We start from the raw sequence: 23,995 nt of genomic DNA, 5'->3' as shown, positions 1-23,995 counted from the left end.
GTTAAAATGGCGCTGTGGATATGGAAAGGAATGGGTGGACACAGGAGCCTGGCCAGGTGCTGATAGCTGAATAAAATCAACAAAACTATGCAGAAGTCTGGTTGCCAGATGCCCTTTCCTTTGCATATCTTCTAGGTGTGACTTGCTGAGGTCTATAGAGTTGATGATTAGGGCCAAGAAAAAGTCATTACCAATGATTAAATTCTATCTTATGACCTTTAAATGTTCTTCTTCCATTCAATTCTTTGATATATCATTTCCTTTGGCGAGGTAATTTTTTTCCAGTAGGAAGCTTGTTGGTGAGTTTCTTGGTCTCCACTTTAACCTTGTCAGAACAATTGGATAGAAAGAAAAGAATCAATGTTCTTCACATGTATTTGTCCTTCTTCTCATGTCCTCAGGTCCCTCTGAAAAGCTTCATGTTGTAGAGAAGGGCCTATGACTTCCAGACCTGCAGGTTTTTGGGGGCGTGGGGAACATTACCGGGTTATGTGCTGATCAAGAGGTCAGCTGGGTGCTGCTGAGGCTGCAGCTGAAACCACATCTGTTAGCCCTGAACTTAGACCTCTTCCAAGCTTAACACTTCAGCTTCATCTTCAGTCACACCTCAGCTCTTCTCCACAGCAGACATCTGCAGAATGAACACAACACAGAGATAGGAAGATGTGCCAGGGAACGTATAGATTATCCTTTGTTATGTTTGTTAACTCCCTAAACACTCTAACACTCTACAGTTCTGAATTACCAGATACCCCACAGGGGAACTATCATTCCTCATTTAATCAATGTCTTTCTCCTTTAAACAGCATTGTTCAACACTGTCTATCACTTCTCATTATACTTATGTCATTCTCTGTGCATCCACAGTGTAACTCTAAATGAAAGAATCATCGAATATAAGAACTAAAAATAAGGATCTCAGAAATTATCTAGTCAAAGACAGAAAGGAAAAACTACAGTACGGAAGAGAGATGTGGCCACTGTTGGATGTGGCCACCTGTATGTTACAGTTCTCAGATTATATTAAGGACCAGGATTTCCTGCAATTTGATTCATTTCCTTTATGTAACCACACTGTGAATAACAACTAAATAGGTCCTTCCATTAACTAGAATGCTTTTTTCCCTCCAGTTTAGAAACATGCTCATTGCAAGAAGTCAAAAAATGAGTTCACTTTTATAGAAAAACATGCGTAGCTTTATATGGGGATCATATTATACCTCTCTCATTTTATATAATCTAAAAAAAAGACATAAAGTTGATTAGTCAGGCACCTACTCTTTCGTCTCAAGGATCAGCTTCCTCTGGAACAGAGTTTGTCAACCTCAGCACTATTGACATTTGGAAATGAATAACTCTCTGTTATGGGGGCTCTCTTGTGCATTATGGACTGTTTAGCAGCCACCCTGTCTACTACCAACTAGATTCCAGTAGCAACACCCGCCTGCCCAGTTCTGACAACTAAAAATGTCTCCAGACATTGCCAAATGTCCCCTAGGGTGCAAAAATCACCTTCCACCCCCTCATTGAGGGCCACTGGTTTAGAACATACTATAAATGTAGAGGTTACTCTGAGGGATACTTTCAGAAGTTGCTCCACAGTATTTTGTGTTTCACACCTTCACAACTCCATCATTACTACTGTCATTTCTAACCTGGGCTCCTACAAAGAAGTCAATATACAGCCAGCAACACTGCTACCTCACCTTATTCTTCGTAATCCTTCCACATGTGACTGGACAGGTATATCAGACTCAACAAAGAGTGGAGATAATGGAAGCAGAATGTAACATTGGGGGTCAAAACTGAAAGTTGTATGTTAAACATGACTTTTTGCCATTCTATAATGGAGAACTGTATTAGTAATCTATTGCTGTGTAAGATTGTCCTAAAAGTAAAGCTAAACTAAAACTAACGCTAAAACAACAAACATTTATTATTTCATGCTGTTTCTGACCGTCAGGAATCTGGGAGTGGCTTAGCTGGGTGGTTCTGAGGTTGCAGTCCAGTTGTCAGCTTGGGCTACAATCATCTCAAGGCTGGCCTAGGGCTTGAGAATGTGCTTTCAAGCTCACTCATGGGGTTGTTGGCAGGCCTCAGTTCCTCTATGGATGTTGGCCAGAGGCTTCAGTTCCTTGTCATGTCAACCTTTCCATAAAGCTTCTCACAACATGGTAGCTGGCTTGCCCTAGAGCAAATGATGAGAGAGAGAAAGAGCACGAAAAAACAAAACAGAAGCTGTGGTTTTGCATACCATAATCTCATATACAGGGTTCCTGGATGGTGCAAATGGTTAAGCATTTGGCTTTCAGCCAAGGTTGTAGGGTCAAGCCTCCCCAGAGGCACCTCAGAAAGAAGGCTTGGTGATTTAGTTGTGAAAAATCCATCATTGAAAACCCTATGGAGCATAGTTTTACTCTGACACATATGGGTTTGCCATGAATCAGAAGCTACTTGATAGCAACTGGTTAATTTCATAGGTAACATACCATCATGCCATATAGATCAATCCTGGAACAAAGTGAAAAGGGACAACACAAGGGAGTGAATATCGGGGGTGAGGACGATTGAGGGCCATCTTAGAGGCTACCTACTCAGCAAATTAAACTCTTCCTAAGTTTAAAAACCCTTCCCAGATCAGAAACATGACAATTTATGATCTTAAGTGTCCTTACTTTCATCTGACGATGGGAAATAACTGACATATGGTCAGAATGGTGAAAACATGTAATACCCACCTGAAGTGGCAGACTGAGAAGACTTTGCTGCGAAGTTTGCCAATGGTGTCTGAACCAAGCTAATCTTCTTGGGAACTCTGTTATTTCTAGAGCCCGTGCAAAGGTTGAAATGATTGATTCAGAGCCTTTCTGTCCCTGACTTGTCTTGCCCTTTTCCCCTTTGATGAGATCCCAAAATTTCTAGAGTCCATGAGTTTTAGGAACACAAGCTGAGAGTAGCTGTTCATGGCAATAATGGCAGGGATCATTTAGCACCATTGAACACGGTATACCAGAGGTCTACTTTCAGGCAGGCCATCCAGCAGGGCTTCAGAGGCACATTTATTAAGCCATTTAATGAAAATCACTTAGAATACTGCCTTACACATAAGAATTTAATAGAAGCTAGTAATTAATATATTACTATTATTGTTTAGCATCAAATTTAATATCAATTACAGAATTTATGAAAAGATCTGCCAACACTGATGTACTTTATCCATCTTTTATTCCAAGAAAAAGAAAAAATATAATAGAAGTTCTTATTTCACAGGAATGAGTAGATTAAATCTACTTCCATTTCGTGCAGGAAACTAAAGGTAATAATTCTGACTACTGGCAGAATCCTTTTCCACCCCCAATTAGACCTATTTGAGATCTGAGTTCTATATCTGTCAAGTTCACAAAACTTCCCCCAGAAATGCTCCCACACAAAGACCCACCAAACTACTCATTCTACTTCTTGTCACCTGGGTCGTGTGAGAGTAGCTGCATAAAGCATTGAGTTGTGATTGCTGTCTTCTCTCCATGGTGTTGTCAGTGAGTTCTGCTAACTGACTCACTTAACAAGTCTTTAGCACCACCTCTGGCCTGCGTATTGGATTTACATCTTTTCGCTTGGATTTTCCCAGACAGACAATCGAAAGTAGAGCTGGAAAACTTGATGAAATGTTTAGGATTCATAAAACAGAAAACATTGGCCCAGAGGTGGAAGCCCAAATGACTGGATATTTCCATCTCTGTTGTGTTTTTAAGACTGGGACACTTCAGTTTTCTGTTGACTCAGACCTTTCCCATTTCAAGGTTCAACAAAGCAGGCTTAGAAGATTCTCAGAGTGCCAAGTCACAGGGCAGTGTTTTTAGAAGTGGACCTATATGGGTCAATGCATTTATGTTCTGCCCTCCTGACTCAGTCAATGTCATTCTAAGCATATTTGGTTAGATTTAGGGGAAATCTTATCTAGAAGGGAAATATAGTTCATTCCTCTACCTCCAGAAATACTGATCCTTTAACCAGTTGCCATGGAGTTGACTCTGACTCATGGAAACCGCATGTGTGTCAGAGCAGAGCTGCACTCCATAGGGTTTTCAATGCCTGTTTTTCAGAAGTCAATTACCAGGGCTTTCTCCTGAGGCTCCCCTGGGTGGAACTGAACCTCCAGCCTTTCAATTAGCAGCTGAGTAGGTTAACCATTTATACTACCCAGGGACTCCAATGATCCTTTAACAGTCCCCCCAAAATGGAGAAATACTTCATGTTACCCGGGTCATGAACCTCTCCAAGGAAGTAATCACAATAACGCCAATTAGTAGCATATTTAAAAGCTTCCACCAAGAACAGCCAGGAAGTTCTTTGTAAAATCTAAAACCATAAATTCAAGATATGTATGTTTCACATGTTGCCACATCTCATACTACTAGATGCTATGGATATCTGAATTTTTCTGTAGCATCCACATAGAGGTAAAGGGGCAGGAAGAAAGCTATTTTCCTGTGGAAGTTTTACATTAATTTCTTTTCCCTCAACATCTTGGGTATGTGTTCTGAAGTTGAGTGTCTTGCTTCATACTCAGCACTAGCACAAAAGTTGTTGGTGAGAGGAAAGGGTACAGGTGACAGGGTGAGGAGCAATAAAACATTGTTTCTCTAATACATGTGGTCAAAAGCCAAAGAAACCAACTTGAGTTGGATAGACTTTCATATGGGTCATTTGTAAAGACAAAGAAAGAGGGTAGGAGAAAAAACAAAAGGGATGTGTCTAAGTGTTTTTCATTCTATTGAAAGAAGAAAGCAAAGAGTGCCATGAAAATCCAATCACCCTGTTTAACAGATGGCAACATCCAGGTAAGGAGAAGGCACAGTCTTTCTGGAGGCCATTACACTGAAATGGCAGGAATAAACTATTAATCACTACCTGTAGGTAAAGTGAATCCCTAAGTGTTGCAAATGGTTAACACTCAGCTTCTAACCAAAAGTTGTAGGTTCAAGTCCACCCCGTAGGAGCCTCAGAAGAAAGACTTGATAATCTACTTCCAAAAAATCAGTCGTTAAGAACCCTATGTAGCACAGTTCTACTCTGACACACATGGGGTTGCCATGAGTTGGAATCCACTTGACAGCAACTTTTTTTTTTTTTTTTTGGTAGGTCATTTAGTAAGACTTTCTTCATTAAGAAACAAAGAAGCAAAGTTCAATGCCAAAGCCTAGTGCTGGAGTTAAAACCTCAACAATCACGCCTCTCTCTTCCCCGTTCTTTGATGAACTCTAGATAATCAGAGCAGCAAGACCCAGGATGGTTAGCTCTGGGTGTCTTACCAGGCCAAAGAGTCTAGACTCTGTTCTGTATTTTATTTTATATGTTATAGTTTTGTTTTGTTTTATTCTTCTTGGAACTGAAGGTAAGCAAAAGAGGGGTAGTAAGCTTGAGGGCTCTGTCACAGCCCAGAGTTGCATTTGGAACACTCTTTCAATTCTTTCCCTGGTTTCAAAGGAGAAGAAGTAGCAGGCTGTTATTAAAGAACCACCACACCCAGAGATTAATCCAAGATTGCTTGTGAAGGTGAAGTCATGGCCAGAATTACCACTAGTTATCTTTCAAATTACTGAGTAAGTCCTACTTTCTGTAGGTCAGTCACAGGTTTGGTGTCCATATTTGTGTAACATGGATATATAACTCTGTGTGGTGTGTGTGTGTGTGTGTGTGTGTACAAAGGGAGATAAAGGAAAAGAGGATGTAGAGGAGGAAGAGAATAGAGAAGGAGGAAGGGAAAAGGAGAAGAAGAAAAAAGATCATTGCCACAGAGAAGGAGCGGGAGGAAACGATGGAAGGAGGCTCAAAGAATAGGAAAAAAAAAAAAGAAGAAAGGTAAAGAAAAAACTATAAAGAAAAAAATAGAAAAAAGAAGAAATTATAAGAGGGTGGCAGTTGGTTGCTCTGTAAACTGGCGAGTTTCCCGTCTCTTAAGTTTTTAAGCAAAACTGCCTTTGTATTAGTCTGCTGTAGCTGCTGTAATATAGTATCACAAATTTGGTGGCTTAAAACAATATAAATGCATTATTTTACAGTTATAGAGGTCAGAAGTCCAAAATGAGTCTCACTGGCCTAAAAGGAGTGTCAGCAGGGCTGCATTCCTTTCTGGAGGCTCTAGAGGAGAATGCATTTTCTTGATTTTTGCAGCTCCTAGAGGCTTCCCTCATTCCTTGGCTTGTAGTCCCCCTCTATCATCAAAGCCAGAAATGGCTGGTAGAGTTTTCCTCACATCACTACACTCTGACACTGACTCTTTTGCCTCCCTCTTCCACATTTAAAGAAACCCCTGTATTTACATTGGATCCACCTAGATAACCCAAGATATTCTTACTGAAAGATCAGCTGATTAGCAACCTTAATTCCATCTACAGTCTTACGTTCCCTTTGCCATAGGTTATGGATTAAATTGTCCCCAAAAAAGATATATTGAAGCCCTAACCTCCGGTACCTGTGAATCTGACCTTGTTTGGAAATAGGGTCTTTGACAATGTTATCAGTTAAATTAACACGAGGTCATACTGGAGTAAAGTTGGTCCTAATCCAGTATGAGTGGTCCTTATAAAAGAGAAGAGACACAGACAGTCTCTGTGAGAAGACAACCATGTAATGATGGAAGTGGAGAGGATTGCCAGAAGCCACCAGGAGCTAGGAGAGGCATGGGACAGATTCCTCCCTAGATGGTGGACTTCCAGCTTGCGGAACTGTGAGACAATAATTTCTGATGTTTTAAGCTACCCAGTTTGTGGTACTTTGTCACGGCAGCCCATGACACCATGTAACATAACATAGTCACAAGTTCTGGGCGTGGGCGTGGGCACCTTTGGGGAGCCATTATTTTGCCTACCACAGCTTCTTATTAAGAATGCTGCAGAGGAGCAGGAGGCTGGGCAATCCCTTTAGACTTAAGATTTTAAGGAGTGGGTGAAAAGAGGGCCACTTATCAATAAAAACTGTGAGGTGGGTGAAATCCGTTTTCTGGGTGGTTTCTGAGCTCCTTGCAGTGCCTGTTCCTCCCTCATGCCACCTTCATGCCAGCTGTGCTCTCACTGCCCATTGGATCTCCAGAGCCTCCAGAGCAAATGTACTCCTGGGGCTACTGTCCTGGGCAGCACTATCTTCCCCTTTCCTGCTAATCAAATGTACCTATTCCAAGTCTCATTCCGTCAAGGCTGTCTCTCCTCTTTCATTTTTGCTTTCCCTAATGTGTGGCATAAATGCATTAGTGCAAAGTATTGGTATCCATTAATACTGAGCAATGCCAGATATCTTTTTAACTTTTGTCTATAACACTTTATCCTCCTAAAATGAAACTGGAAGATATTTTTTTGAATGGCTGTTGGGGGAAACATGTTTATTAGAGTTGCTTATACCCCTCTAATCCCACTGCATAAAACTGTCCTGCATATGGCCAGCCTTGTTTAAAAGTTCAGGGCTATTTGTGCTTGGAAGATAGCTCGGCATGTCTGTATAGAGAAGCTGTTCAAGGATCTTACGAGAGTAGTGATTTATAAAACATTTAACCCTAGTAGTGTTAAAGCGATCAACCGCTAACCAAAAGGTCAACTCACATCTACAAAGCTTGTAAAACGCGGAGCATGCTAAAGCCACAAGACAAAAGAAGCAGTGATGAAATATCAAATTCAGGGGAATAATGAGTCAGTGTGAATTTCCCTGAAGAAGGCTGACAGCAGGAATCGGAAAGTCTTCATGATAAAGTCCCCACTTGTACTATCTAGGAGCCCTGGTGGTGTAGTGGTTAAGAACTTGGCTACTAACCAAAAGGTCGGTAGTTCGAATCCACCAGCCGCTCCTTGGAAACCCTATGGAGCAGTTCTACTCTGTTCTGTAGACTCACTGTGAGTCGTAATTGAATTCACGTTTGGTTTTGTGCTATCTAGGTTTAGCAGCCTATTGACCTAGTATGAAACAGCCTTTGTAAGACCTCTTTTGTTTTTTAAATCATGACTGTACTTCTAACCCCTAGTCAATGGATCACGATAACACCAAGTAACTGGGGTAGTCACACAAAGTTGGTCGATATTCACTTCTCTGCTAGGGAAACATTCAACATATCAGACTGTATGCTGGAAAATAATACGCTTGATTAACCAAAAAGTCATGACAGCAAAAAGTTAAGGAAAAAAAAAGCAAGGGAAGAAAGCTTGTGGACACACCCTCGATTCCACAATAATTAACCCACTAAGTTTCACGGAATTTTCTGGGCCAATATCAGTTACAAACCTGCCAGAAGGCAGGCCTTGACACAAACTGAACTTGAGCATATGGTATCTTAGTAGTGCGTTCAGTTTCAGAAATGTCTAAGATAATAGACCCCTGATAATTAAAGCAGCACATTTGTTTATAAGCATAACTTGATCTGGGGCATATTGCTAGAAATTTTAGCAAGCAACAATGTTTCTTTCAGGACTAATTATCTATCTGAGCTTGAAATATATTCTGAATTAATTCTTTCACTAAATCCATAGAGCCAACGCTTTCTTTTCGGTGACCCACAGGTTCAAAGCTTTCCTGGATCATTTTGAGTTGTGTAGCTGGAAGTGGATAGCTAGATCCATGATTATACCGGGTAAATAGTCTTTGTTTCAGTGGTGGCTCTGCTATGTATGAAGGTGGCATTTCTTGTTGATATGAAAGTTTTAGAGGTATTTTCTGGTTCTCTATGGATGATCAATGTCCTCCTACATATATGGCTACTTAGATATTTAGAGTTACTACTTAGTAACCAAGCAACTTATATTTTAAGATAGCTATGTAGGTCAGAAGTTTGTATTTAGCAGGAGAAATGGTACGTCTGTTATTAAAGGTATGTTGTATTGCCTAATCTCTGACATCCAACCTTTTGCCATTTCCCAAGCTAACTGTATATACATGGAGGAATTTCATTTAGATGCCTGGCCTGACATCAGTGTCTCCAAATATATATCCATGAATTAGCCACTGGGGGGAAAACACTGCAGAAGGCATCCAATTACCCTTAAATGATGAAATTCTAACTAGTAGAATAACAGCAGGAGTTCTTCAGAATAAGATGTCCACAAAAAAGCAAATCACGGAGGACAATAACTGTTTCAAAAATTAGTAGGCATTCTTCTAAAAAGTCCCAGGAGGCCTTGTGAAAAGATGAATTTCCTATTTATTTGGAATCCTTGATTCTTGAAACATAGTGGGACTACAGCATGGAGAAATGGCTCAGTTCATTCCAATAAAAAAGAAAACGAGTTCTAAATCACAGTTTGAAAGACGAACATCTGTAATTTAACTTTCAATTATAGTTGAGCTAACAGCCATGAGTTGAGGTCATGTCAGGATACTGATCATGGTGTCATCTGTTTCCCTGGTATGTACCTGGGCTTAAGTGATTAGCAGACTGAGGGACGATCTATCCTGAAACATACATGTACATCAGTTCTCACCTCCTGGACAGAGCAATGTTTTACTTTATTTCAAATTCATTGACAAATTGAAATCTTAATACTAAGGCATGATATGTTCTTTTGCAGTGAAAGCCCAGATTACAAAGAACTGCTTTCCTTTCATTCTCCCATTTGTCATTAATTATACATGATTTAATACCTGGGTAGCATGTGACAGTAGGAGCCCTGGTGACACAGCAGTTAAGCTTTTGGCTGCTAATGGAGAGGTCGCACCCACCAGCTGCTCCATGGGAAAAAGACGTGGCAGTCTGCCTTTGTAAAGATTTGCAGCCTTGGACACCCTATGGAGCAGATCTACTCTGTCCTATAGGGTAGCTATGAGTCTGAATCCACTTGATGGCAATGGGTTTCATTTTATTGGTTTTAGCATGTGACATTCATTTAAAAACCTGTTGCATTTGCACTTGGCTTAAAATAAGGCACTGATTGAAGAACCACTCCTCATCCCCCCAGACAGACAAATACCTACACCCCAAAATGGGTGGAAATTGATTTTCTGCCACATATCATGAAATCATTAGAGAAATACAACATAAAGCAAATACTTAAGCCCACGAGGGAGAACGGAGTTCAGTTTTACAATGGACATCAACAAAAGTCCATGGTTTAAATTACAGATTAACAAAGCGTTCATGAGCTCAGAATTAAGTTATTCTGTTTAAAATCAAAGGTTTAAATGAGGACTTAATGTGCAAGTAGAGACTGTCAAGAGATCTGCTCTCTTTCAGGCCTGTGTGGGCTGGAGGGGCAAACGTTTAGACTATTAACATAATTAGAATGAGAGAGTATTTTGCCAGAGAAAAATTAAATCATTACCTTCCCCCCCCAAAAAAATTCCATAAATTCACGATTAAACCATTATCTGAAAAAAAAAAAAAAAATGGAATGAGAATAAATGATGGGGTGCATTTAAAACGCACTTGATTCATTAATACCAGAACCATTGTGGAGATGCCTGGCAGGAAATCTGGAGTTACTCTAAGTTTTCTTTTCAGTGGCACCAGAAATGGGGAGAAGGGTCCAGAAAAAGCATTGTCATTGCCAGCAAAGTGCATTCAGATTGTGGTTTTGAGGATGAGAATGTTTTTCCTTTGTCACTTGGCTTCGTGTTGGGTCACCACTCCAGCGCTGAGCAGCTCCCTGATGGTGCTGTCATTGTATAGGAGGGTTTCCTTCAGGATGTGCACCGTGTGCTGCCCGAGCAGGGGAGGTGGCCTGGCCACTGACATCTTGAACTTGCTGTATCTCACAGCTGGGCCTGTCAAAGAAGGAGGAAGGCAGGAAGTCTGTTAATGACTAACCCTAGGAAATTAATTACCCAAGCAGCCTGGGGTGTTTTCAATAAATGCCAAGAATATCACTGCCAGTTACACCCTTGCAGATGCACCATCATTTTGAGAAGAAAAGTGTTTTCACATGTGGTTTTTCTTGACTCAGGTTCATCCAACTGTGCAGTGGTCATTGGACACATCCCAGCATAATGCCGGGGGCTGCATGGATGTGGCTAGAGTGGGCCAAACCAGTTCAGAAGCTGTTGGTCCTCTCACAAATACTCTCAGGGGAAAGTCATTCAACTAAGTTGACTCTCTGGGCCAAGAGAACAATGACTGCAGACTCACGGTGTCTCTTTTGGAGTTGGAAATCCGACTCTACGTGAAGGCAACATCCAAACCAAAGAACCAAACCCATTGCCGTCAAATTGGTTCTGACTCATAGCAACCCTATAGAACCAACTAGAATTGTCCCATAGGGTTTCAAAGAAGCAGCTGGTGGATTCCAACTGCCAACCTTTTGGTTAGCAGCAGAGCTCTTTAAGCACTACGCGGCCAGGGCCCTGAAGGCAACACAGAAGTTTACTATTCAGTATCTAATGTGTAAGAGTCCCTAGGTGATGCAAATGATTAACATACTTGGCTGCTTGCTAAAAGGTTGGTGGTTCAAGTCCAAATGGAAAACCAAACCCATTGCCGTCGACTTGATTCCAATTCATAACAACCCTTTAGGACAGAGTAGAACAGCCCCATAGGATTTCCAAGGAGCGGCTGGTGGATTTGAACTATCAATCTTTTGATTAGCAGCTGAATGCTTAACAACTGTGCCACCAGGGCTCCAGAGGTACCTTGAAAAAAAGGTCTGACAATTTAATTCTGAAAAAATCAGCCACAGAAAACCCTGTGGAGCACAGTTCTACTTTGACACACATGGGGTCGCCATGAGTTGGAGTCAACTCCATGGCAACTGGTTACTAATTCCAAGATTTAGTTCCACAGTCTGCAGGTCAACTAAACCTCAGCCAGACCATGGTTGGAGACGTTGGCAGTAAGTAAGAGGCTATGTGTGCAAGCTTCACTGTCAGGGAGACATGAGTTTAGATCTCAGCTCTTACACTTTTTGGCAGAGCAATCCTGGGCAAATTACTTACCTTCTTTAAGCTTCATGTTCTACAATTGTAAACTGTGCATGATAATGTTTACCATGTAGAATCGATGTGACGATTTAAATGAGCTAATGGACAGAAAGCTTTGAGTAAGCATTAGCTAACCCATAATAATGAGTAAAACATGCTGGCTACTATGATTACAAAAGCACTGGTTGTAACTACCCCAGCATCTCTCTTGACGCTTGCAGTGTAAGAGGAAAAGGACATTTATTGCCTGTTATATGCTGAGCACCAAGCTGCTCTCTAAACATGTAACTCAAGCAATATTTTCAACAATCTGTGGAAATGGATTTTATTATCCCCATTCTGCACATAAGACACTAAAGCACAAAAAAAAGCTAAGAGTTTGCTTGAGGCCACATGGCTAATAATTAATACAGCCATGATGCAAATCCATGTCCATTTGAACTGTCTCACATCAAAGGCTGTGCACTTTCCATGACACTGGCTACCTCTTCTTACTTTTTACTCCTGCATTGACAGGCTGGACATTGAGGAATAGGTTACTTCAACAACATTTGCCTTTGTTTCTTCATTTAGTAAATGGTATTTTTATTGGCTGTCCTTTACATCTCCTTTGATTAGCCTTCAGGAGAACAAATTAGACAGCAGTTGCAATGAAAATATACAAAAAAGTGAATTTCTATCTTACAAAACTTTTTGCCAGCCTACTCTTGATTTCGGTAGCCCATAAGAAGAACAAATAATCCCAAAGCATGTATGAGTAACAGAATGTCATTCACTAAAGCAGCATATGTGCTCTGAGCTCTTCAGAGAATTCCATTAATAAAAAGTTCTGTTGTTCATGCCACTGCTGATAGAGACACAGCACAAAAATCTAAAACCATCAAACTGCACCTTTGTGTTTCACATACCATTCACTACACATAAACAGCATCTTCCAACTGGTGTTCGAAGTTTTCCCTTCTCTGAGCTCAGTGAAATTAATTTTTTCTTCTCACATTAACTTTTTAAATGCTCCAATATATGAATGTTTCTCCAAGGGTCAATACCTTTTCAGATGTGTAAAGGAACACACAAATAGGTAGAAAAGGCCCACTCTCTCCCAAGAGTGCTGACAATTTGGAGAGTTGATCTTTCCCTGTTGTTTCGGTAAACTCTGTTCCAAATTTACATTGATTAAAAATAACTCTAATCTAAAAATTGACTTTAAAAAGAAGGGCTTCACTGAAGGAATACAAGTCTCCTGAAGTTCATGTCACATGGCTTTTTCCCTAACTGAAATACATGAAGAGAGAATACCAACTGGAAAATAGCATCTTGAAGACACCAGGAATCTAGGTTGGAATACAGGTGCCCCTCCTTCTTTCCCTCCTACTAGTATTAGTAACAATAGTAATAGTAGTAGTAGTAATAGTTACCCTTTCCTAAGATCTTATGATGTTCCAAGGTGCCTGGTTGGCATGAACTACTAGCCTAAAGGTTGGCTTTTTCAGCCCACCCAGCCAAAGGCCTGGTGATCTGCTTCCGTTAAGACTAGAGCCAAGAAAACCCTACGGAGCAATTCTACCTTGTAACACATAGGGTCACCATGAGTTGGAATCAACTCGCCAGCAATGTCTTGTTTTTTTGGTTTATGATTTGCTAGCCACTGTGCCAAGGCCTTTATGTACATCATTTCATACAGTCCTCACAACAATCCTGTATGTAGATTGTTGGTGTTGGTTGCCAAAGAGTTGGTCCCTGACTCATGGTGACCCCATGCACAATGGAATGAAATGCTACCAGGTCCAGTGTCATCCCTATGATCAATTGCAGATAGAACTTGATCCATAGGGTGTTTATTGGCTGATTTTCAGAACTAGATCACCAGGCCTTTATTCTTAGTTGATTTTAGTCTGGAAGCTCTGATGAAATCTGTTCCATATCATAGCAACATGCAAGCCTCCACTGACAGACAGATGCATCAGCCAGGAATCAAACCTGGGTATCTCGCATGGAAGGCAAGAATTCTACCACTGAACCACCATTGCCCCCATATGACAGGCAGACTGTAATTAACCTTTTTTCAGGATTAGAACATTGAAGGTGAAAGGATTAGAATTAGGGTTAAGGTTAGGAAATTAAAATGACTTGCCCAACTCCACACAGCTCTGAAGTGATAGAGTTAAGAAACAATTTCAGGCCTGTCTGGGCTCAAGAAACTCGACTCTTAATCCCTATGCAGTGATGATGGAACCCTGGTGGCGCAGTGGTTAAGAGCTACGGCTGCTAACCAAAAGGTTGGCAGTTTGAATCCACCAGCTGCTCCTTGGAAACCCTATGGGGCAGTTCCACTCTGTCCTATAGAGTCGATATGAGTTGACATCGACTCCATGGCAACGGGTTTGGATTTTTCGGTTTACAGTGATCATATGAGGGAACTCTTCAGGTCCAGCCATACTAAAGGGCAGTTTAGCTTGTATCACTCCCACAATATAGCATTCTCTATTGGTACATTTCAGATCTACACTGAAGAATATGCTACTGGCTTAGAGCAGAGGGTATTTAACCCTCTGCATTAAAAAAAAAATCTTAAAGAATTAAGATTGCTAGAATGGTATTACTTGTCAATTTTTTAGACTTGCTAGAGTAAAGACATATATATATGTGTGTGTGTGTATATATATATATATATATATGTATAAAACCAAAAAACCAAACCCATTGCCATCAAGTTGATTCTGACTCATAGCAACCCTATAGGACAGGGTAGAACTGCCCTATAGAATTTCCAAGGAGCAGCTGCTGGATTTAAACTGCTGGCCTTTTGGTTAGAAGCTGTCTTAGCAGTGGATGGCTTTAACAAACAGAAGTGTATCCTCTCACAGTCTAGTAGGCTAGAAGTCCAAATTCAGGGTGCCAGCTCCAGGGGAAGGCTTTCTCTGTCAGCTCTAGAGGACGGTCCTTGTCATCAATCTTCCCATGGTCTAGGAGCTTCTCAGAGCAGAAACCTCAGGTACAAACACAGGAGCTTCAGGTACAAAGGACACGCTCTGCTCCAGGTGCTGCTTTCTTGGTGGTACGAGGTCCCCAACTCTCTGCTCACTTCCCTTTCCTTTTATCTCTTGTAAGATAAAAGGTGGTATAGGCCACACCTCAAGGAAACTCCGTTTACATTGGATCAGGGATGTTACCTGAGTAAGGGTGTTACATCCCACCCTAATCCTTTTAACATAATCTAATTTTGCCACATTAACCACAGGCAGAGATTAGGATTTACAACACATAGGAAAATTCCATCAGATGACAAAATGGTAGACAATTACACAATACTGAGAATCATGGCCTGGCCAAATTAATACACATATTTTTGGGGGATACAATTCAGTCCATGACAGCAGCCGAGTTCTTAACCACTGTACCCCCAGGGCTTCATATATATGTGTGCATATATATATATGTGTGTGTATATATAATTTGCAATTATGTGTGTATATATCTATATATATTGCAATGGGACAAATACAGAGATGTCCAGATTTCAGAGAGAGCTAAGTTCCCATGAGCCATTTGAAATCTCCTATTCTTGTAAACCTGTGCAGTCCTATGTACCTATGTGTTCTCTCAATTGTAGGCTATGTACAAAGGGGATAAAGCCTTCATAAAACACGTTTCAAGAAATAGAAATTGTTTGAAATAATTACATCTAAGGTCCAGAAAGATTGAATAAGCAGAACTTCCAGTAAAAAAAAAGTAATTTAACTGAGAAAATAAGTCACATGTTCTTAAATTAGTTCTTGGCAAAGTAACATCATGTTCTCATATGCTTTTAAACACTTGTAAGCTGTGTCACCTTAATAATTCCTAAGATCTCTCAGCCTCAGTCTACACATTTCCAAGATGAGGCTGACAATACCTCATTTCTAAAATGAGGTTGGTATGAGCACTGAGTAATAAATATGGGCGAATATTCAATATCAATAATAACCAAAGGAATTCATATGAAAATAACAATAAAATTATTTTTTTCTTATAAAATTAGCAAATGTGTGAGTATTTTTGTTTGTTTTTAAGAAGTTGGTGACATGTTATTGGTATGAATGTAAATTGGTGCCATCTTTCTCGAGTGAAATTTGGCAACTAAGAATCAAGAGCTTTAAAAGTGTTCATACTCTTGAATGGAAAAATTCCACTTTTGAAATAATCAGAAATATTTACAAATATTATAAGAAAGGATGTATACAAATTTCCAAATATGCTTAATATTCTTAACAGCTCCTTTCTTCCCACATGGCTCCCTACCGTTTGTCTGGGATTCTGTACTTCTTTTGACTTGAATTTTCTATCTGCTCATTGCTTCCAAAGGTTATCTCTGTTAGGACTAGTTCTTTAGTTCCTCATTTCCTCATGTCCTTCACTTCATAAGCCTCCCCTCAACTTCTCCCTCCCAGATAAAGAGGTCAAATCATTATAATACTGAAAACAATTTGAAAAAAATTACAAAACTTGGGCACTGGTTAAATAAATTAAAGTGCATCTATATGATGGCAAACTGTATAGTAATTCCAAGTCATATTTTTGGACTTTGAAGATATTTATTGCTTCACTCTCTCCTAAAATCTCACAGAACTAAAAGTTAAAAAAAAAAACTTCATATGAATGAAAAGAATGGGAGGGAGTATTACTAGTGAGTAAGATTTCGACAAAGTTAAGAATAACATGGATGGTATCATGTTGATGGGTGAAAGAAGTAGAGTAAGTTGAAGCCCAGAATATTGCCAATCAGCATCCAAGAAGACTGAAACAAGGTGGATGCCACTTGGCACATTTTATCCCCCAAGAGTCTCTGAGCTTAAAATAGTGGTTATGAGAGAGATAGAATTGGGAATAGAAGTAGGACTCAAAGCAGTAGTGTTGAATGTCTACATGTAGAATAACTAAACCAATTTGGATCCCCCATAATCTTTGAGCAACCTTCATCAAAATAGAGTTCAAGCAGCCAATGTTTAATTACAAACAAAACATCAACTGACACTTCTTAAAAAAAAAAATCAGGTGAATTGCACAGAAAAAGTTAAAACTTTTAGTGTGGATATGGGTGCCCCAGTGCACACACATCAATGCATTCCTGCGTTTGATGGGCCCATAATTTGTTTCTGGGTCCCCGCTCAAGCCACCATCACTCCTCCTAAAGTGTGCCCTGTCAGTCAAACTACCTTGATCCACCCTTCAAGAATTGCCAGTCAAGGTATATACAAGGAGAGAAAAGAACGTCCTCAACAATGAGACCATCAATGATGGACACTCAGTCTTTTTTCTGCATTAAGAATCATCCACCAAAGATCACCAGGCATATGAGAACTTCACAAAAGAGAAAAATATGGAAAAAATAAACATAACTCAGTAAAGAAGAGAATAAGAACAAGATGTTATGCAAAAGAAACAATCAAAATAAAATTTAGCACTTAACATTTTAAAATATGATTGTTAGAATGAATAATTCAATATAAAAGCTAGAAAATAAAGTAAAAGAAGGAGAAAAATATAAAGAGCCAAAAAATAAATGTGAGAAGGAAGCTAAGGGTTCTCATAAAACAGATGAGTCCCAAAAGAGTGAAGCAAAAAAAAAAAAAATGGAGGAGGGGAAATTTTCAAATAAATAACATGAGGAATAAAGAAGAAAGCATGTATTCAGATTGAGTCAACTGAGCAACCAACACAACGAATGAAAAAAAAATAAAAGGATTTACACCTAAAATGCCAAGGTTAAAAAGGTCTGAAAAGTTTCCTAGGGGTAGGGGAAGGAAGAACAAGTCAGGGGGCAAACAGTGGGTGGGAAGGTAGGAAAAAAAAAATCTATAAAAGAATAAAATCAGACTGTACCAAAATTCTCAACAACACTGAAAACTGGAAGAAAATGGGCATTGCTTTCAAATTTCTAAGGGGAAATGATGTTAAACCTAGAACTGTACATCCAGGCAAGTGACTATCATAATCAAAAGTGAAGACTTTGTTGCTGTTGTTGTTAGGTGCCATCCAGTCAGTTCTGACTCATAGCGACCCTATGTACAACAGAATGAAACACTGCCCGGTCCTGCGCCATCTTCACATTTGTTGTTATGCTTGAGCCCGTTGTTGCAGCCACTGTGTCAATCCATCTTGTTGAGGGTCTTCCTCTTTTTTGCTGGCCCTCTACGTTACCAAGCATGATGTCCTTCTCCAGGGACTGATCCCTCTTAATAACATGTTCAAAGTATATGAGATGTAGTCTCGCCATCTTTGCTTCTAAGGAGCATTCTGGCTGTACTTCTTTCAAGACAGATTTGTTCATTCTTTTGGCAGCCCATGGTATTTTCAATATTTTTCACCAACACCACAATTCAAAGGTGTCAATTCTTCCTCAGTCTTTCTTAATTATTGTCCAGCTTTTGCATGTGTATGAGGCAACTGAAAACACCATGGCTTGGGTCAGCCACACCTTGTCTTCAAGGTGACATCTTTGCTTTTCAACACTTTAAAGAGGTCTTTTGCAGCAGATTTGCCCAATGCAATGCATCTTTTGATTTCTAGACTTCTGCTTCCGTGGGTGTTGATTGTGATCCAAGTAAAAGGAAATCCTTGACAACTTCAATCTTTCTCTATTTATCATGATGTTGCTTATTGGTGAAGACTTTATAAACCTTCAAAGACTAATCAAACTACTAAGTTACTTGAGGATGAATTCTAGTAAAACATGAGAGTAAATGCAAAAAGAAGAAAATGCTGGTAAAATGTTGGTATACAGTAAGAACCAACCCAGGAGGGCAAGGACGGAAGGTCCCAGGGTGGTAGCTTGGACCTGGAGAACCAATAAAGAAGACTGGAGGAGGACAGAGGCCTTCAGAAGGGAAATCTAAGAAAGGGAAAAGGCCTTAACTGTATGACTAATACAACTGAAAAGGAGGTCTGTTGGTGCAGTGGTTAAGCACTCGGCTCCTAACTGAAAGGTTGGTGGTTTGAACCCACCAGCCAATCTTCAGGAGAAAGATGTGGCAGTCTGCTCCTATAAAGATTACAGCCTTGGAAATCCTATGGGGCAGTTCTATTCTGTCCTATAGGGTTGCTATGAGCCAGAATCAACTTGATGGCAACCGGTAGTATAACTGAAAGATTGGAAAATATAATAATGAGATAAAGCTACATTGTATGAGGAGGAAAAAGAGAATTAGAAACTCTAAAAAATGACAAAATTTGCATAAGTAATTCAAGATCCAAATATGAAACAAATTACAATGTGGCAAGATATTAAATAATTGATGGAATATAACCAAAGAAAAGTTATTTAATCTTGATGCCAAGAACATTCTTTTGAATAGCACATATTACCTCAGGTACCCCCTATAACAACACTAATTATAGTGTACTAAAATTGTCTATTTAGATGTCTATATCTCCTGTAGGGGAAGTAAAAATGTCAATTATGTTTGCTAATGGGTCCTTAATGCCTGAAATGGTCCCTACAAAATGAAGATAAAAATGACACACATCCTTTCTTAAATACATTTGCTGATTGTGGACTGTGCTTTTTATTTGCATTATTTCATTGGCTTTTGTAATTTAATTATATAAGATAGAGATTATTATTACTCCCATTTTACATATTAGAAAACTGAGACTTAATGAGCTAATGCTATCCAACTAATAAGTGATAGAACTTGGACAAGAACTTCTGCCTGTCAGACTCCATGTCCTATCCTCTCAAGCACACTACACTATCATTCAACAAGAATTTGTTGAACTAATAATGGCTAATTATCAAAGATATTTCAATAAATAATGTTTACATCATCTTAGTTAGTTCATTTATCCACAAATATATTCTATATATAACTTTTGAGTATTTATCCCTGTGCCAGGCTCTGGATATGTGACCTAGATACATATTAGCAAGCAAAACAAAACCCCTCTCTCATGGAACTTAAGTTCTGATTGATTTGGGAGATAGACAATAAACAAATAAGCAAACAAATAAATATTTAAAATTTTAAAAATTTAATTAAAATAAAAGATTATATTAAAATTAAAAGATAAAATAAATTTGATAAAAATTAAAAAGTTTTAAAAATCTAGCTGAAAAGAGGATAATACTGGATGCAGAGTGAGGAGGGGGTGAGGTAGAAGTAAGGGGCTACTCTCAATGGGACATGTAGAGAAGGCCAAACTGATCAGATGATCCTTAAGTTGAGCCTAATAGAATGAGAAGTAGCTATCAATACAAAGAGTGGACAGAAGAAGATTTTAGGCAGCATGAACAGCCTAAAGGTTCAAGGAACTGGGAAAAGAAGTTCCAACATGGCTAGGACATCATTTGGTAGGAAAAGAGAGGTACTAGATTAAGTTGGAGGGAGAAACAGGGAAGAGAAGACACAGAGATTTATAGGCTACAGCAGTGAGGTTGGGCCTTATTCTGAGTTCAGTGAGAAACCACTGGAGCTTTAAGCAGGGCAATGCAAGACTTATGAAAGAAAATACTCTTGTTGCTAGGTAGAGAATGCAATGAGACCAGTTTGGAGGCTTTTGTGGGCAGATCAGGAGAGATGATGCTGGCCTAGTCTAGGATGGTTTCTGCAGAGGTTGGGAAAGGTGGACGTGTTTGAGGGGTATTCTGGTGACAGAATGGGAGCACTTATTGTTGGATTACATGGGGCAAGACAGTTCTAAAGGAAAAGAGAAGCATGAAAGGAGAATCCTGTGTTTCTGGAGTGAACAACTGGCAGGGCCTTTCACCAGATGGGGAAGGTGAAATGGATTGCATAGAAGAGTTTGAGTGGAAGCAAAAGTCAAGAATGTTTTTTTGGACGAGCTAAGTTTGAGGTCAACCACCCATCTGTCGGTTTGTTATACTTTGGTGGCTTGTGTGTTGCTCTGATGATGGAAGCTATGCCACCAGTATTTCAAATACCAGCAGGGTCACCCATGGTGGAGAGTTTTCAGTGGAGCTTCCAGACTAAGACAGACTAGGAAGAAAGGCCTAGTGATCTACTTCCAAAATCAGCCAGTAAAAACCCTATGGATCATAACAGAATATTATCTGATATAATGCTGGAAGATGAGTCCCCTATGTTGGAGCACTCAAAATACACAGTGGCCACAATAATGCACTCAAGCATACAAACAATCATGAAGATGGTGCAGAACTGGCAACATTTTGTTCTGTTGTACATGAGATCACCATGAGTAAGAGTTGATTCAAAGGCAACCAACAAAAACAACAACGAGACATTCAACAGCAGATGTCAGAAAGTATCTATGCAAGTCTGGAATTCACAGAATAGTTTCAGCAGGGATATATAAATGTAGAAGTAATTTACCAGCTAAATGTCATCATTTCAAAACAACGTATTTCCAAAGCAAGTGTATTTATTCTAACATCCCTGATGCTGTTTGTAAATAAGTTGTGTATGTAACCTTTTCTCTACTATCTAAGGTCTATTTCAAAGTCTATTACATCAAGAGTGTTTTGTGTTGCAGGAAGAAAATTAAATGAAAGAAATAAAATTAATCTTTAAAGATCATAATTTTGAAAACAAATGCATTTTTTAAAAAAGAGATTCCATGCCTGGAAATAATCTTTAAACCTTGAACCAAAATTATCCATGAAGCCATTGTTAAACTAAACAACAGTTTAGCTCAATGAATAAAGAATGTTTGCCTTGAGCATTGTACTCTTATAAAGAATTATCTATATTAGTTCACACTGACATTTAACCTAAAGCACAGATGAGAACTTTAAGAGTCTAAATTAATGGAGATGTAACAATATGGTTAGAGACAGTGAGAATAGTGACACACTATGAAGTATGTGACCAATGTCATTGAGCTACACATATAGAAATTGTGAAAAAATGTATGTTTTGCTGTGTATATTGCTACCAAAAATAAATTTTAAAAAAATTGTATGCTCGATTTGGTGCTTCCTTAAAAAGCTAGAAATACAAGTACCATACAATCCAGCAATCCACTCCTTGGAATATATTCTAGAGAAATCAGAGCCATCACACGAATAGATATATGCACACCCATGTTCACTGCAGCACTGTTCATGATAGCAAAAAGATGGAAACAACCCAGGTGCCCAACAACGGACGAATGGATAAACAAATTGCGGTATACTCACACAAGGGGATACTACGCAACGATAAAGAACAATGATGAATCCATGAAACATCTTATAACACTGAGGAATCTGGAAGGCATTATGCTGAGTGAATTTAGTCAGTTGCAAAAGGACAAATATTGTATCAGACCACTATTATAAGAACACATGAAAAGGTTTAAACATAGAAGAAAACGTTCTTTGATGGTTACGAGGGTGGGGAGGGAGGGAGAGGGGTATTCACTAACTAGATAGTAGACAAGAATTATCTTAGGTGAAGGGAAGGACAGCACACACTACAGGGGAAGTCGGCACCACTGGACTAAACCAAAGCTAAGAAGTTTCCTGAATACAACCAAACACTTCGAGGGACAGAGTAGCAGGGGCAGGGGCCTGCGGTCTGGGGACCATGCTTTCAGGGGACATCTAGGTCAATTGGCATAACAAAGCTTATTAAGATAATGTTCTGCATCCCACTTTGGTGAGTGGCGTCTGGGGTCTTAAAAGCTAGCAAGCAGCCATCTTAGATGCATCTATTGGTCCCAACCCACCTGGAATAAAGGAGAATGAAGAACACCAAAGACACAAGGAAAATATTAGCCCAAGAGATGGAAAGGGCCACATAAACAAGACTTCATCAGCCTGAGACCAGAAGAACTAGATGGTGCCCAGCTACCACCAATGACCACCCTGACAGGGAACACAACAGAGAGTCCCTGATGAAGCAGGAGAAAACTAGGGGACAGAACTCAAATTCTAGTAAAAAGACCGGACTTAATGGTCTGACTGAGAATGGAGGGTCCCCAGAAGACATGATCCCCGGACTCTCTGTTAGCCGCAAACTAAAAGCATTCCTGAGGCCAACTCTTCAAAGATTAGTCTGGACTATGGGACATAAAATGATACTTGTGAAGAGTGTGTTTCTTAGCTCAAGTAGATAGATGAGACTAAATGGGCAGCTCCTGCCCAGAGGCGAGATGAGAAGGCAGAGAGAGTCAGGAGCTCATTGAATGGACACAGGAAATCCAGGGTGGAAAGGAGTGTGCTGTCACAGTACAGGGAGAGCAACTAGGGTCACATGACAATGTATGTATAAATTTTTTTACGAGAAACTAACTTGAATTGAAAACTTTCACTTAAAGTACAACAACAAAAAATAATAATAATAATATGGCAGGGAGAAAGTGGGTAGGAATAGAAACAGATTTGCCATGAATTGAAAATAAGACACTACTGCAAAAAACTAAAAGAGACCTGCATAAGTGGAAAAACATATCTTGCTCATGGATAGATAGACTCAACATAGTGAAAATGTCAATTCTGCCCAAAGCAATCTACAGCTACAATGCAATCCTGATCCAAATTCCACCAGGATTTTTTAATGAGATGGAGAAATAAATCACAAACTTCATATGGAAAGGGAAGAGGCCCTGATAAATAAAACATTACTCAAGAAGAACAAAGTGGGAGGCCTTACACTACCTGATTTAAGAACCTATTATACCACCACGGTAGTCAAAACAGCCTGGTATTGGTACAACAACAGATACATAGACCAATGGAACGGAGTTGAGAATCCAAACATAAGCTCATCCACCTATGAGCAGTTGATTTTTGACAAAGGCCCAAAATCCGTTAATCGGGGAAAAGACAGTCTCTTTAACAAATGGTGCTGGCAGAACTGGATATCCATCTGCAAAAAATTGAAACAAGACCCATACCACACACCATGCACAAAAACTAATTCAAAATGGATCAAAGACTTAAATATAAAATTGAAAATGATAAAGATTATGGAAGAAAAAATAGGGACAACGCTAGGAGCCCTAATACATGGCATAAACACAATACGAACCATAAGTAACAATGCACAAGCACCAGAAGAGAGACTAGAAAAATGGGAGCTCCTAAAAATCAAACACTTATGCTCATCAAAAGACTTCACCAAAAGAGTAAAAAGACAACCTACAGACTGGGAGAAAAATTTTGGCTATG

General features: G+C 39.5%; 1 protein-coding gene across 1 annotated transcript in view; it reads right to left on the bottom strand.

Moving 5' to 3' along the window:
- Positions 1 to 10,576: 10,576 nt before the first annotated feature.
- Positions 10,577 to 23,995, bottom strand: part of SUGCT (succinyl-CoA:glutarate-CoA transferase) — an 871,200-nt gene continuing 857,781 nt past the window's right edge. The window contains exon 14 of the mRNA XM_004383969.2: positions 10,577 to 10,740. Within this exon, the coding sequence (XP_004384026.1) occupies positions 10,577 to 10,740 (164 nt within the window). The remainder of the gene's footprint in view (positions 10,741 to 23,995) is intronic.

The sequence above is a fragment of the Trichechus manatus genome, unplaced genomic scaffold, assembly GCF_000243295.1.
Source record: "Trichechus manatus latirostris isolate Lorelei unplaced genomic scaffold, TriManLat1.0 scaffold00114, whole genome shotgun sequence".
NCBI classification, from domain to species: domain Eukaryota; kingdom Metazoa; phylum Chordata; class Mammalia; order Sirenia; family Trichechidae; genus Trichechus; species Trichechus manatus.
The sequence above is the reverse complement of the archived record's forward strand: the minus strand, read 5'-3'. Positions and strand labels throughout refer to the sequence as shown.